The 15,467-nt window shown below is 35.2% G+C and overlaps 1 protein-coding gene, 1 long non-coding RNA gene and 1 pseudogene across 3 annotated transcripts; 1 reads left to right on the top strand and 2 right to left on the bottom strand.

Annotated features, from left to right (window-relative positions):
• LOC114750103 (sucrose transport protein SUC8-like) lies at positions 1-1,365 on the bottom strand (annotated as a pseudogene).
• Positions 1,366-1,781: 416 nt separating this feature from the next.
• Positions 1,782-5,502, top strand: LOC114750102 (uncharacterized). Of its 2 annotated transcripts, XR_003740619.1 has the most exons (4): positions 1,782-1,989; positions 2,952-3,026; positions 3,874-3,961; positions 4,922-5,502. It is a non-coding gene; the product is annotated as an uncharacterized LOC114750102 (long non-coding RNA). The 2 variants fall into 2 exon arrangements; XR_003740618.1 differs by having other exon boundaries at positions 3,874-5,496.
• On the bottom strand, positions 5,051-7,992 carry LOC114750101 (sucrose transport protein). Its single transcript, XM_028938642.1, has 4 exons — positions 6,681-7,992; positions 5,961-6,024; positions 5,807-5,850; positions 5,051-5,709 (listed from the first exon to the last, which is right to left on the bottom strand). Exons 1-4 carry the CDS (start codon positions 7,944-7,946, stop codon positions 5,533-5,535), a joined length of 1,551 nt encoding a protein of 516 aa, XP_028794475.1. The 5' UTR covers positions 7,947-7,992; the 3' UTR covers positions 5,051-5,532.
• Between the last annotated feature and the right edge of the window lie 7,475 nt (positions 7,993-15,467).

The raw sequence follows: 15,467 nt of genomic DNA, 5'->3' as shown, positions 1-15,467 counted from the left end.
TTTTTTATAAAGTAGTTATTAAAAAAAAAAAAAAAAATTCATGAGCGACTCACCGCCAGGGGAATCCCGAGCAAGGCAAAGAGAGACAACGCGGCGCCGTTAACTCCGGCAGAAGGCGGGAGAGGATCATCAGAGCCGGGGCCGAACCGCCGTGAGTTCTCGGCCAACTTAGTGATCAACACGGTGGAGGCCAAGCAGGCGGCGAGCAGGGATGTTCACAATTCCCCACAGTCTCTTCACGCCCCCAACCGCACGCGCCAACACCTCCACGCCCAACGACACCACACCCAACACCACCGAGTTCAACATAAGCCCCAACGATCCGGCGTGCACCCCCTTATCGTACGCCTTCCTTCCCCAACCTTTCCCCCGTACACCTCCTTCGCCATCCAGTCTGTGTCGAACATCAAGAAGGGGAACCAAGCAATCCAGTTGAGACACGTCACCAGGAGTAGAAGCCACATCGGCCTCTTGAGCTCACGGAATGCCCCCAGCATCTGTCCGAAACACGGTAAGCTTCCTGATCCCTCCTCCACTGAATCATCACCCTCGGTCCCGCCTTTTTGCGGTTGGAACGGCTTCTCCTTCACGTAAAACAGAGCGATGGCTGTGAAAAGACGAGAAGAGCGATGGATATGAAGAAGCAGCTCTTAGGTTGGCGCAGTATTCGTTGCAGGCGTCGGTTTTGGTGAAGGAGAAGCTCTTGTAAAGCTTGCCGTCGGCTCCGGCGGCGTAGCCGAGAACGTTTCCGACGGCCATGAAGAACGAGAAGAAACCGTTTGCCGATCGCGTCTTTCGGCTGTCCCCGGCGGCAGGTCGGCTAACAGTGCTCGGCACGGGCCTTGGAGCATGTTGTTGGCCACATCGAGGATCCAGAATCCGAAGACGAAGATCCGATGGATCGCGGTCGCGTTTTTTTGTCGAGAGATCGCCCATCGTATGGCCGAGATCAGCGGAATAACCGATCAAGAAAACGGCGACAGCCACCGCTATAGTGTACCAACGGCGATGAAAGGGCGCCGGCGGCCGAATCGGGAGGTGTGCAGCGGTCGCTGTGGTAACCAACAACTGGTTGAACCAGCAAGCCGGAGATCGGACCACAGAGCCAAATGAAGGAAGCCCAAAAGTGGGGCGTCCCGAGGAGTTGGGACGTAAGGAGTTAGCAAGGAAAGCTGAAGTGCCCATCCGAAATTAATTCCGGGCGGCAATGGAAGCGACGACGATTATTTTCCGGAGAGGGCTAGCTTCTGGAGGAGAGGCAGCTGCTTCAACTTGAACAGAAGGAGGTTTGGTGTTGTTTTGCTTAGTAGCCATGATAGCTCAAAGAAACAAAATAACTGATTTGAGCGTGGCTATGGGTTTATTGAAGCCAGAGGGAGAGAGCCGCTTAATTTATAACGAGGAAGAAGGAATGAGTCTGCATGCAACTGTACCGAGAACCAGAATCTGAAGAAAGTGGGGACCGGTGGGCGAGGTAGGAAAAGTCGATAAGTTCCTTCCTTATCTGAAAGGCACAAACTAAGGAGATACTGACAATTAAATTCACATGAGAAATTTAACATATAATTAATTTCATTACATTTGCTGACACTATTTACTAAAGTAAACTAGAGTTTTCATATTTTATATTTTTTTTTAGTTTTTTTAATATATAGATTCTCTTGAAAAAATATTAAGATAATTATATACCTTGTCCTAACATTTGACTTTACTTTTTTTTTTTTAATGTTAAAAACTCTCCAACTCTCATTCCTGTTATTCAGGTGCTGCTCTGGCTCCTTCTGTTTATTTTTAGGCTTTTTAGCTCCTTTATGTAAACAAAAACAAAACTTGTATGGATCTTTCTCTTCTTCGACACAAACTTCCATAAAATACGGTGCAGAGAGGGGCCGCTCACGCTTAGGCTGTATTCACTTGGTTGATAAGAATGAATCAACGTTGAGTTTTGCCCTTGGTTTTGGATCAAATAACAAGCTGTGAGCTTACGGGGTACGTCATCTCAATTCATTTGATTTCTGCACGCTTGTGTGTTTGAAGTTCAGTTTCAAATGTCCTCTGCTTGCTACAGTGACTACTTTCTCATGATTTCATAACTAATTTAATACTAATCGGACATGGCACTTGCTGTAATTTTTGGTTATCTATTAACTGATGCAATTCTGCGTCATGATATCTTCTCTGTCTTCTGCATGATGATGATGTTGGCCGAAATTTTGGTATACTTGAGTTTCGAGTTTTCATAAGAAGTGCTTTGTAAAATCTGTGCTGCCTCTGGTATGCTGTACAGAATAGACTGCCAACTCCTATAATTGTGTTGCATCGCAGTGTTTCAATTGTGCGTAGAAAAGTAGGACCAAGATATATGGTCTTTTCTAGTTTGGGCGAGTTTAAGCTACGACTATGCTCCTCTACTTTTGTTGTGTTACAGTTTAAAATGACATTTTGGCATTCATAAATAGGAATTCAACAGATGTAAATTCTCAGTTTTGATGGTTAATTTTATTGTCATAATATCTGGTCTTAATGGTATGTTGAGCTGGCGTTGATTGATACTTGTAAGCACATGTTTCTGCCAAATGTTCTGTGTCTTTTAATTTTATTTTATTTTATTTTCCTTGGCCTGTGCCAGGTGTTGTGTCTGAGTTCTGAAATTCCGCACTTTTGTTATTAAAATTGTTAAGATATGATATTCCGAAATACATGCAGTTACTTTTCAAATTAAGGTTATATTTTAGTGCACAAGTACTGTAGAATATAAGATCAGCTTCCTCTTTGCATCACTTATAAATATAACCTTGTACCAGCTCCAAGTCTCTGCCTATACCCTCTGAAATACAATAAAATGTTTCCTTCAGTTAACCAATAAAGGGTTTGTACTGTTCATTGTGAACAGTATAAACTGTTGTAAACTTTACATTTAATATTGATGATCGATATTGACTTAAATTCAGTTTGGTTGAGGGGTGTTCAAAGTTCAGCTTCAAACATCCTCTGCTTGCTTCGTCGTCTGCTTTCTCATGACTGCAGTATGTGACTTGAAAAATTAATGCTATTCACTTTGCACTTGCTGTAATCTTCTAGCTATCTACATGTGCTGGCACTTGACGTTCAGATCATGATCTCTTTTCTGTATTCTGGTTAATGATGTTGGCCGAAATTTTGTCATATTCATTTTGTTCTAAGTTTTCGAGTTTTGATAAACAGTTTACTGAAACCTGCAATACCTTAGATATCCAGAAACCAGTTTCAATACTCATCACTTTAATAAGTACCCTAAACTGATTAGATCTTGATCGTTCATATCTCATTTAGTTGGTTCGAATGTGATTTTTTGTTTAAAATAATTATTTTAGTACGAGTAAAATCTAAAATAGAAATAATTTCTTAACTACCATTTTTTCAAAAAAAATAATTTTTTTCTATTTAAAAATAGTAATTAAAAATTTTTAAATCTAGACCGTTCAAATCACATATAAACAGTCCAGATCTAAGTAATGAAACTTGTTCCTGACTTCCAATTGCTATACTGTGTTTTAATTGTATGCAGAATATTAGGATGAAGATAGATGTATTTTCTCTATTTTGGGTGAGCTTCGCTAAGATTAAGGCTGTGTGTGATGTAAAATTGAGGCTTAAAGTTTTGCATTGATTCTGCTTTCGGTGCGTTAAAGTAAAATTGTGGGATCTATAAATAGGAATTTTGGACGGCTGTGAATCCAGTATTGATGGTTCTTTTTCTCATGCCAAGACATCTACTTTTTCTTATGTTACGTTGTGTCTGTGTTGATGGGTTCTTATCAGCCTAAGTTTTGCCAAATGTTCTGTGTCTTTGATCTGAGATTCTGCACTTATATTCTGTTATCATCAATACAGTGTTCTTGTGAGATGTGCGGCATCTTCAGTCTAAATGCGCCCCCAAGTGCTACCAAAAAATGCTGCCACCGCTCTTGCTTTGATTCAGGTTAGTGCAAAATTTATGTTTTACAGAAGACATTAAATTAAGCCCGACTTTTTAGATGCTTTGATTTGAATATAAGCAATCTATGAGACTTCACTCCTGCTTGTGCTTGATGGTGCTAAATCTTAGGCAAAATATACGAGTATTTCACTTGAAGGAAAGTTAGGTCTTTAATGAGCTTTGGTCAGTTTTTCTTTTTTAAAGTTACTGTGCCATGCCTTAATTGGCGGCTGCTAAAATTTGTTTGAGAAATGATGCATTTTCTATTTCATAATTACTGTCTGTCAAAGCTACAGATAATGAATCCCTCCCCTCTTTTTCCCATCTTGTGCTTTTGGAAAAGTTTTCACTGTTCAGTAATAACAATGTTATCCATGGGCCTGATTGCATTTGAACGGCCCACTTTCAGTGAACATTGTTTCAAAAAAGAATCCAAACAAATGAAGTCTTGGTGTTAAAAAAAGAAGTTAATTAAATCAAATCTAAGAAAAAATAAAATCATAAAAAAATTCGGACCGCTTGATTGATGGATAGGAAATGATCTTTTTATCCTCTTTATTTTACTTTCATGATCGGTGTTTAATAATATTTACTTTTTATCAGTTTCTTCATCTTTAAGATTATTTCTCTTTTTCTTTTTTCTTTTTTATTCTTTTAAATATACTTACCTTGACACTTTAGTGATGTTCATTGGGACTTTAGATGACTTCAAGATTTAAACTCGTGCTCACGGGTGAGAGACGAGTTTCACTCATATGATCACTTTTATTGGCAAGCAAGGATTATGTTTGTGTTTGCCACGATAATAACTTTGAATTTCTTTTAAAAGAACTGAAAATCATTAATTAAGGGAGAATGTTTTATAATTGAAAATCTCTTAATTTCTCTTTTATATATATCAATATTTGCCTCCTCCCCTGAAGGCATTCCATGTAAACCAAAACAATACAATGTTGATTTTAGGCCAAATCATTCGCGTAGTAGCAAGGTGGAAAGCAGACACAGAGATTGTGGCAGAGCAAGAAAACACAGAAAAGAAGAAAAGATTATTGAGAATAGAAGGCACACAAGTTGCTTAATAATGGAAGATGATGAGAGAAAGAGAATGTTTTATTAGGAGCCACTGCCAGCAACAAAGATGGCAGGCAGAAGGGTTGGAGGAACGGGGTCACCAGTCCTATCCGGTTCGGTTCACCTAAACCAGCCTGGCCCCCCACCTGTACATTATGGTCATTTCCTCCCTCACTCAGTCTCCCTACCCCTGTTTGACGTACAAAGCACCCCAAAATGGACCCAGTTCTTCAAAAATGAACAAGGCTTCTTTTGGGGTCCTCCTAATTACACATATTCTTCATCAAACTTTACAATAAAAATGACCCCCTTAGAGTCATCCGTCACTTTGCTGCCACAAGGAGGGCAGTTTTAAATTCAAGCGTTTGTTGGACTTGGACACAGCATGAGAGGCTTTAATCATATTTAAGACCCGGGACCCCCATCTACAAAGAAAAAGGAAAACAAAAAACAAAAAAACAAAACCCCAAAAATAAAAAGAAAAAAGTAATTAATTGTTCTCTCTAATGGAAGCCTCCGGCTGTGCTCATCGTCTTTGCCAAGTCCGGTGGTGGAGACGGCAACAAAACCATCGACAATATGCCGCTGATTGCGGCAGAGATGGCACCTACAACAAACGCCGGTAGGTTACCACCACCGAACGCTGCGTCCCACGGTCCACTCACCACAGACACAAACATCTGTTCGGAAACAAAAACGAATAATTTATCAACAAATCTGGATGATAAATTTGGAAAACACAACAGCTTGTGAAAGAAACTGAGTGTCACAAATCACCTGTGGGATCACAATTGCCAGATTGAGAACGCCCAAAGACAACCCTGAAAAGTTGAAAGTTCAAATCAAACGGGTTAATGAGATGAATTAATTAATAATTGATGCCAATTCTAAGTGGGTATTGGTGGATTAAAAAAATGGTTCATTATTTTACCTTGGCCTGCCCCTGAAGAGGTGGAGAATATGGATGCTAGCGCAAAAGGGATACTGTAAGTAATCTGCACAACAAGAATGATCACCTCACTTTAGTATATCTCCCACAACATGCTTAGAGAAAGCTTTCAAACTTTTATTACTATTCTTTTACAGCGTCTGAGGGAATATTATGCTGTTTTCATACAATTCTTTAATAGTACGCCTAGTAGGCCTATCAAACATATAATAACAATTCTTAATTTTCATGTGATATTTTTTTTTATCATTAACAATTTGGCATCTACATCAATCCACACCAGCCCCGCTATTAATTTAAAAAGATATAATATCTGCAAGAGAAAACATGCAGAACTTCATGCCAACAGCCAACTCAGATTCCCCACAAATTTTTGTTTTTACCAGAAAATCTCTACAATAGGCCCAGTAAAATACAAAACAAGAGTTTCAAATATCCCTTGATATCACCAACCCCCCCCCCCCCAACTTGCCCTCTCTCGTTCATGCATGTAAGAAAAGCAGCGAAATTTCAGCTCCGGAATCACATGTCAAACTTTCCATTTTACTACAGTAAATCAGTACTGGATTAAATGTTAAACATCCTCTTCAGTCTTCTAAAAAAAACAAGAAGAATCTTCAATTTTAAATATTAAATTAGTATTTAAACAAGGAAAAAAACAGGAGTCACATAAAAGCAAATTAACGTGAACCAGTCACTCACCGCGAGTGGAATTCCGAGAACCGCGAAGAGAGTTAACGCGCCGGCCTTGATCCCGGTGGAAGGTGGCAGAGGATCCTGAGAGCCGGGGGCGAACTGCCGTGAGTGCTCGGCCAACTTGGTGACCAACACCGTCAAGGCCAAACATACGGCGAGAATGAAGTTAACAATTCCCCATAACCTCTTCGGGCCCCCAACCGCACGCGCCAGCACCTCCACGCCCAACGACACCACGCCTAACACCACGGAGTTGAGCATAAGACCCAATGCGCCAGCGCGCACCCCTCTATCGTATGCCTTGCCTTCCCCAGCCTTTCCTCCGTACACCTCCTTGCCCATCCAATCAGTGTCGAACAACAAGAAAGGGAACCAAGCAATCCAGTTGAGACACGTCACCAGGAGTAAAATCCACATCGGCTTCTTGAGCTCACGGAACGCACCGAACATTTGTCCGAAGCACTGGAATCCTCCTGATCCCTCGCCCACCGAATCATTTTCTCCCTCGTTCCCGCCAGTTCCTTTCTCAAGCGCCTTCTCCTTCACGTAGGTCACAGCAGCGATTGAGACAGTGAGCAGAAGAGCGATGGAGAGGAAGAAGCAACTCTTCAGGTTCGCGCAATATTCGTCGCAGGCCTTGGTTTTCGTGAACGGAAATACGTTGTGGAGCTTACTGTAGGATCCGGCGGCGTATCCGAGGACGCTCCCGACGGCCATGAAGAACGAGAAGAACGCGTTCGCCGTCCGAGTCTTCCTCTGGTCGCCGGCGGCGAGGTCGGCTAACAGTGCTCGGCATGGGCCTTGTAGCATGTTATTGGCCACGTCGAGGATCCAGAATCCGACGACGAAGATCGCGATGGCTCGGGGACGCGCTTTCTTCTCCAACGAGTCACCGAACATGTGGCCCATGTCCGCAGCGTAACCGATCAAGAAAACAGCGACGACGACGGCCAATGCACCGGCGGCGATAAACGGCCGGCGTCGGCCGAATCGGGAGGTGCAGCGGTCACTGTGGTATCCAACGACCGGTTGAACTATCATACCGGAGATGGGACCACAGAGCCAGATGAAAGCAGCCCAGGTGTGGGGAATACCGAGAAGCTGGACATAAGGAGTCAGCAAGGAGAGCTGAAGAGCCCATCCGAATTGAATCCCGGCGGCAATGGAAGCAACGACGACGATCTTCCGGAAAGGACTGGCCTCCGGTGGAGAGGTAGCAGGCTCAACCTGAAGAGAAGAAGGCTTAACCATATCGGTTTGCTTAGTAGCCATGAAAGAAGAAAGAAATGAAGTGATGACGAAGAGTGTTGTTTGGTTGAATGGATGCGGAAGAGAGAGGGGAGGGGGAATTTAATTTATAGACGACGAGGGAGAAGGTTGCATGTAGGTACAGATGTAATTAAAGGAAAAGAGTGGGGACAGAGAGGGCAAATTAGAGGACCTTATCTTTTGCCTCACACGCAGATTAGTCTATATGTGTCATAAATTGAGGTGTATAGCACTAATTCTAAACTATTACACTCACTGTTCTCTTTATTTTGACCGGATTATTTAGTGGATAATCGTTTTATTATTATAAAATATCAAAAATAATTTTTTTCATAATGTTTGACATTTTACATACAATATTACAATATGTATACAAGCCGCTTAGTGTGTGAAGAGCATTTTTTTTCTGTAGGAGAAACTGATTTTTTTTTGTAAACATCATATATAATATTTTGTAAATGGTACGAGTAATTGTTCATCTACAATATAATATAAAATTTAGATTTAAAGTCTGTTTTACCTGATGTACCAAGAGAGATTGATAAAAAGAAAACAAAGAAAATTTGTGAAAATTTTCTGTATTGATGGGAGGAATTTGATGTATTTTTATACACAGAAAAATATCTGTTGTTGAATGTAGATTTTTTTCCAATAAAATTTTCGAATTGAAAGTTTTCAATTTTTTTTAAAAAAGATAAATATCCTGATTTTATGAAAGTTAAGTTATTAAAAATGGAGCTGACTTTTTTTTATTTTTTATCAATGTCTTGGGTGAATTGTACTTTGATAAATGCAAATCAATACAGTATGGATAATTCTGTCAGGTGAATATTTTAAAAACCACAATAATTCATTTATGGCAACATTTGACTTTCACATATTCATGATAAAAATGCTCTTGTATTTACTTAAATGTATTTTTCCCCCTCTTGTTGAACAACACAAACTTCCATAAAAATTCAGATCAGCAGCTTGGGAGGGGCCACTAGTTCTCAGCTAGCTAGCCTGTATTCACTTAATTGTCATCCATCAAATTTAATTCAATCCAATTAAAATACATTTACTGTCATTAATAAATTCATTTTTGTTGAATAAAAAAAATCATAAATAGAGTAAATATCAGTTCAGTTAGTTGAACCAATGTTTTTTCTGAATCGGATAAGCTTCAGATAAGGTGACTCATGTATATGTATACAGTCTGGGTTTGAGTGCAAGAAAAGGCAACATGACGAAGAGGCTTTATGTCAAAGGATCTTAGAAATTTTAAACCATCCATTAATTAACACAATTAATCATTCTGATTCACTTTTATTATGAAACAAAACCTAATAATTAATCTCTTATAATAATTCAACCCAAACAATTACTTAATTCCACGACTTTAATTACTTTTCCTATACTCTGTAGTATTCCATGGCTATTATATTCTTCTAATTGGAATCTTTGTTCAGCAGATTCACACTCACATTGGTCGCTTTTGGTCTTCAATCTTCCAATGATGGTGACCATATCTAAGCAGGTGCATTTTCTCTATGGATAAAACCAAATTCTTTATTTTGTATTTTCCAGGAAACAGAAAAATTTTGATATAACTGAGCAGAATCTTTAAGTTAAATCTACGTCTGGTTTATTAGTTTCGGAGAAAATGATTAATGCTAGTTAATCTAATCCTAATCCATCCCCAGCATTTGACCACATAATTAGAAAATCTGCCTCAACTGTTAAGTATGAACTGAGTTTGCTTGCAATATCTGGATGACTCTAACTCACTAACTACTTCTCTGATGACTCATATTTATAAGATAAGAGAGAGACCTTTTTTTTTAAAAAAAATTTTATTTATAAGTGGCATTATGCAAATCTTATATAAATGTACAATTATATTTAGGTTAAGGTACAAATTTGTTCCAAGTTTTTTTTTTTGTGTAAACTTGTCTTAGAAATTTGGACCTTAACGTTTATATCTTTTATTTATTATTACTCATCTAATCTTATTTATAGGGTATCGAGAAAATTTTTTTATATAGATGCGTAATTTTACCCTTCATTTATTATTGTATTGATTTTGTTTACATGAAGTATAATGTATATTAAATAGGAATAAAATTGAAAAGTTGTTAAATTTTGAATGAAAGTTAATAAAATTTAAAATTTTTCTTAGCCTGTATGAAATATGTTTTAAGTTATTTATAAATAGGACCAAACGAGCATGTTACTTCTAGTCTTTATTATAAAATACAGTTTGTAATTTAAATACAAGGGTTAGTATTAAATAAAAGTAAAATTTTAAAAAATATTTAATTTTAAGACAGGATTAATGAGATTTAGTGTTTTGTATTCCAGTAAAAACATGTTAAAAGTGAATTATTTACGAGATTAGAGGAGCAATTATTACAGTCAAAATATTAGTTCTCTGCAGAATCTAGAAAGATAATGGATGTGGATATATAATTAATTATTTTAAAAAGTAAAAATACTTATTTAGCAATGCATTAATGGATGTTTGTAATCCACGTCAGGATGTTTGTTTTCAGATAAAGGAGAATGTGGAAAAAGGAAACACAGGTAATCCAAAATAATATACTCCTCCGGTCCTAATTATAAGACCCAATTGACTTATTTGAAGAGATTAAGGAAGTAAGTTAAGTTGGTTATTTATAATAAATAAGTGTTGTCATTTCTAAAATATCCTTGCTAATTAAGTATATTGGTTAAAACTATCATTATTAGAAGGATTATTTTAGGAAAAAAAATACATAAATATAAGAGATAAAATGGATTGGGGTCTTATAATTAGGACCAAATAAAAAGTCGAATTGGGTCTTATAATAAGGACCGGAAGAGTATAAATATTCCAAAGTAGGAATTTGACATGTAGCATTATATCCATACCAATTAACGGGTTCTAAAGCGTAATTATTCGATTTTTTTTTAAAAAAAAGAAATTGTTCTATATTTAAACGACAAAGATGGGAAGAAGAAGAAGAAAAAAAAGTAGTGTTGTATTATTATTATTATGGGCGGTTTCCAAAGTAACTTTAATTTTCTTATTTTATTTTCAACTAAACTTTATTTTATTCGTTTATCTCGGTTTTGAATTTCATTCTTTAATTATACTTTTGTTTTTCTTAACCAAAATTTTACTATTTTAAAAACTTATCATAGTAGTTTATCTACAACGATATGTGAATATATTATTTGACTTACCAAATATTAATTTAGTGGCACTAAAAAGCCCTAAATAATTTCATAAAATTTGAAAAAATAAAATAAGAAATTATTAAAATATAAAAAACTACTATTAGTGAGTCATTATGTTTATAAATTATAAATATAAATAATGGGCTTCAAGGCATGTAGAGATGAAATAAAAAAATCTTAAAAAAAATTAAGAAAATAAGGTAGGGGAAAATAAAATAATTAAATTGAATTTTTGGCAAATAAAATACTCTAGAAAAAGGTTTTAAGAAAAAAAGGTAGGCGTGATGAAAATTAAAAGGAGGAGCGAAGTTTGGGAGGGAAGAGGTTGGGAGTTAACGCGTTGACTAAGTGGGACCCAGCGACCGACACACTCGATGGCCGAACGGGACGACGACGTCCTGACGTCATTGGTTATATCCTCCGAACTCGGACTAAAACTGTCGACCAACGGACTACGCGGATGCTTTTTTATTTTTCTAAATTATTTTCCCATTTCCGCAGATATTTCTATTTTCCTGACCTTTACGAATTTAATTAGAAAAATCTTCTATTTAAAAGTCTGAGAAAATTAATTTTTTTCTTATTTATAATTTATAATTCATATTGTTAAATTTTAACATTAATATACTATTTTATTTTTTATTATGTGAATTGTTATTTTTTTTAAGTGTATACATTAAATTCCGATAAAACACACTAATACTCGTATGTTAGAAAATGCTTATAAATAGAACTAGAAGAAGAAATATTTTCTTTCATGTGCAAAAATTGTCACATAAATTAAATTGGTGGAATTAATGGGTGAGATTTTCATTATAATGTTGAAATTATTAAATGTATGATAAATGATAAATGTAAAGGATTTATTAATTATATGTGTTGAGTAAATTAAAAATACTCATTGTTGTTCTCTACGCGATAAGTATTTAACAGGTTAATAAATAGAGACTGAGAGTCAATCCAGTGGAAGTGTGCGCATCCCAAAGGCTAATAAATAAGAGGTCGGGGAATTTTTGTGGAGAAAAACAAGAAGAAGGGAAACCGAATATTTATTGAAGCAAACAAATATCCTGAGAGAGCAAAAATCTGAGAGAGAAAAGTTTAATTTAAATATAAATTTAAAATATCAGTAAGTGCTTCTTCCCATCCTTAGTAGTTAATAATCACTCGCACAAACAAATAATTAAGTTAATTATGAAGGTAAAAATTAGTTGAAAGTAGTTACTCTTAATTAGTATTGTTATGATTCTACTCCTTTGATTGTTTTTATAAGACAGAAAAAATAAATGTTTTAGTCTTATTTATAGAGTTGAAAGATAAATTTTTTTTATGTGAATGTACAATTATATTATGTATTTATTATTGTGTTGATATTATTTTCATAGGATATAATGTATATTAAATAAGTATAAAGTTAAAAACTTGTTAAGCTTTAAAATATTGTTAAGAAAATTTAAGGTTTTTCTTGATCTCTATGAAACATGATAGAAGTGAGTTATAAATAGAAGCAGAGGAGTATTTATGAGTCATTTTCAATATGTTTCGCTAGAATCAAGAAAACCTTAAATCTCATTAACTCTGTCTTAAAATTTAACAACTTATCTGCTTTTACTCTATTTAATATATACTTCTTCCAATCTTTATTATGAGCTTCAAATAACTAATTTACAGATAATGAACAATTAGTTAAAAATAATAAATAGGTTAGAAATAAATTTTGTGTTCAAATATGTCTTTATAATAAATGAGAAAAAGGATAAAAGAGAATGTAGGAAAAAATGTGATAAGAGAGAAATAATTAAGGATAACATTTAAAAAATTACATTAAATGTTAAGACAAATCTAAATTAAAACTTATAAAATAAATCATATTTTTTTCTAAATTTAAAGTTTTTAAATAGAACCTGCAAGAATATTATTACAAGACTTCTGTCTCAATCACTCCCGTAAGTGGGAAGCAGAAGGATTATATGTGTTAAGGATAAGAAGGGGAAAGAGGTAGGAAGGGGTGTTCAACTGTTCATAATCCAAATGGGTAGCGTGTTTTGTTGAATAAAAATGCTCAAAATTAAATAGTCCTGCTAACACGCATTGACTCACAAGCCGAAAAGGAATTGAAGTGAAGTCCATTGGAGCATTTCGGATAACATCACAATCCTTCCCTCACGCTTTCACACGCATACACTCTCCGCCTCTCTGCTTCCACGTCGGTCACCGTGTGCTCCCTCTTTAATTCCAACTCCAGCGCCTGCCGTTTTTAGTTTTTACCCACTTCTTGTCCCCTCATATAATTGTAAGGGTATTTTGGTAACTTTGTTTTATTAGCAATATAATACTTCTGGTCCTAATTATAAGAGCTAATTAACTAATTTGAAGAGATTAAGGAAGTAAGTTGAGTTAGTTATTTGTCCTAAATAAATGTTGTCTTTCCTAAAATATCCTTACTAATTAAATGTATTGACTAGAACTATTATTGTTAGAAAGACTATTTTGAAAAAAATGTATAAATATGAGAGACAAAGTGGATTGGGGTCTTATATTTAGGACCAAAATAAAAATTAAACAGGATTTTATATTAAGAACCGGAAATAGTACTCTAATAATTATATATTCATATAAAAAATTTAAAAATTTTAAAAAAACGCGGGTCTCTGCTTTATAAAGAGGATGAGAGGAGCGTATGAATAGTAATAGGATAAACTAACATTTAGTACATTGTTAGATGTAACTAAGGAAAATAACAGCACGGTATTGAACACCAGGTAAATAATACTCTTCCGGTCTTTAATATAGGACCTGATTATTAGGTTAATTTTGATTCTAAATATAAGTCATATTTCTTATATTTATCAATTTTTTCTAAATTACCCATATAGATATTCCCTCAACTATAATCAAGTAAGTGATGAAGGAAGGATATTAAGAAAGATGATTATAGTATTTTAAGAAAAACATATCATATTTTTTATAATTAACTAATTTACATAACTTTCTTAATCTAATCAAATTAATTAAATAGGTTTATATTAAGGATCGGGTGAGTATCAGAATTATAAGCAAAATCAGAGGATCGAATGTATTAAAAAATAAGACTAACGATGCGGAAGAGTATTTTGCCCATTTATTTGAAAAAAAAGAGAGAACATAATTGCTGAAATATAAACAGGAATAATGTTATATACAAAAACGTGAAGCATAGGTATTACAATCAGAGGGAAGTAAGGCGATGGTTTTGGCGTAACGCACAGCTGGAGATGCTTCCAGCAGCATACGGCCGCCGCCTCCACTTGACTGACTTGGCTGCATACTTAATGAGACTTTGAACTTTCATTCTTCCACAGTTCCACTTGCGTCTTCCCCCCGGCCCTCCTTCTTTGATTTCCACATTTCTCACTTTTTTGAAATTTATGCTCCATCCTTTTCAAATCCATTCTCATTTCTTCTTCTTCTTCTATTATTTTTTTAAATTACAAGGATATAAATTAATCATATGAGATTAGTAGTCAAATCAAATTCGTAACATCTCACTTACAGAAAAGTTTTCATACCGTTAGACTACAAGATGCCAAAGTTATTGGCAAATTCATTCTCATTATTTAGTTTATTAAAACATAGTTAAATGATTTAAATATGACAAAAAAAAATGTTATACGCTTATTGATCTTTTCCCCCACCCCATACTGCATTATTAGTGTCCCCTCTGAGAATTCCAGAGAACTCCACTGGATTGAACCTGGCTCACATATTTTAACGTTCATTTGTTCAAATTTATAATGCTAATATAAACAACAAATGAGACAAATGCAGTTAGATTATGTGGAGATGAATTATTATTGAATACTAAGTTAGGAGTTTAGTAGTTGCAACTTGCAAGTTGCAACTTTTCGTGATTCAAGAAACCGTACAATTGGAGACAAAATATATAACTAGATGCAACTTCCCCTTAAAACTATCCAAACAAGATATGCAGTGGAATATTGGCCCAGAGGTGTGTGTATATATATTACTTTTGGTCCTTAATATAAGAGTTAGTTAATTAATTTGAGTAGATTAATAAAATTTATTAAGTTAGTTATTTGTAATAAATAGTTGCTATCTTGCTTTGTAATTATATGTATTAACTACGACTATTATTTAATAGAACATTTAATATGTGCAACTATTATAATAACCATTTTAAAAAAATAGATAAATACAACAAAAAAAATGAATTGAGATCTTATATTTAAAACTAAATTAGATATCAAACTAACTCTTATATTAAGGATCAAAAGTAGTATATAATATTCATCTGTGGAATTCTATATTTATATTTTCCTCTAT

This window comes from Neltuma alba, unplaced genomic scaffold (genome assembly GCF_004799145.2).
Source record: "Neltuma alba isolate B1F8T4 unplaced genomic scaffold, ASM479914v2 tig00006328_pilon, whole genome shotgun sequence".
Taxonomy (NCBI): domain Eukaryota; kingdom Viridiplantae; phylum Streptophyta; class Magnoliopsida; order Fabales; family Fabaceae; genus Neltuma; species Neltuma alba.
Note: the sequence above shows the minus strand (reverse complement) of the source record. Positions and strands in the feature narration are given on the sequence as shown.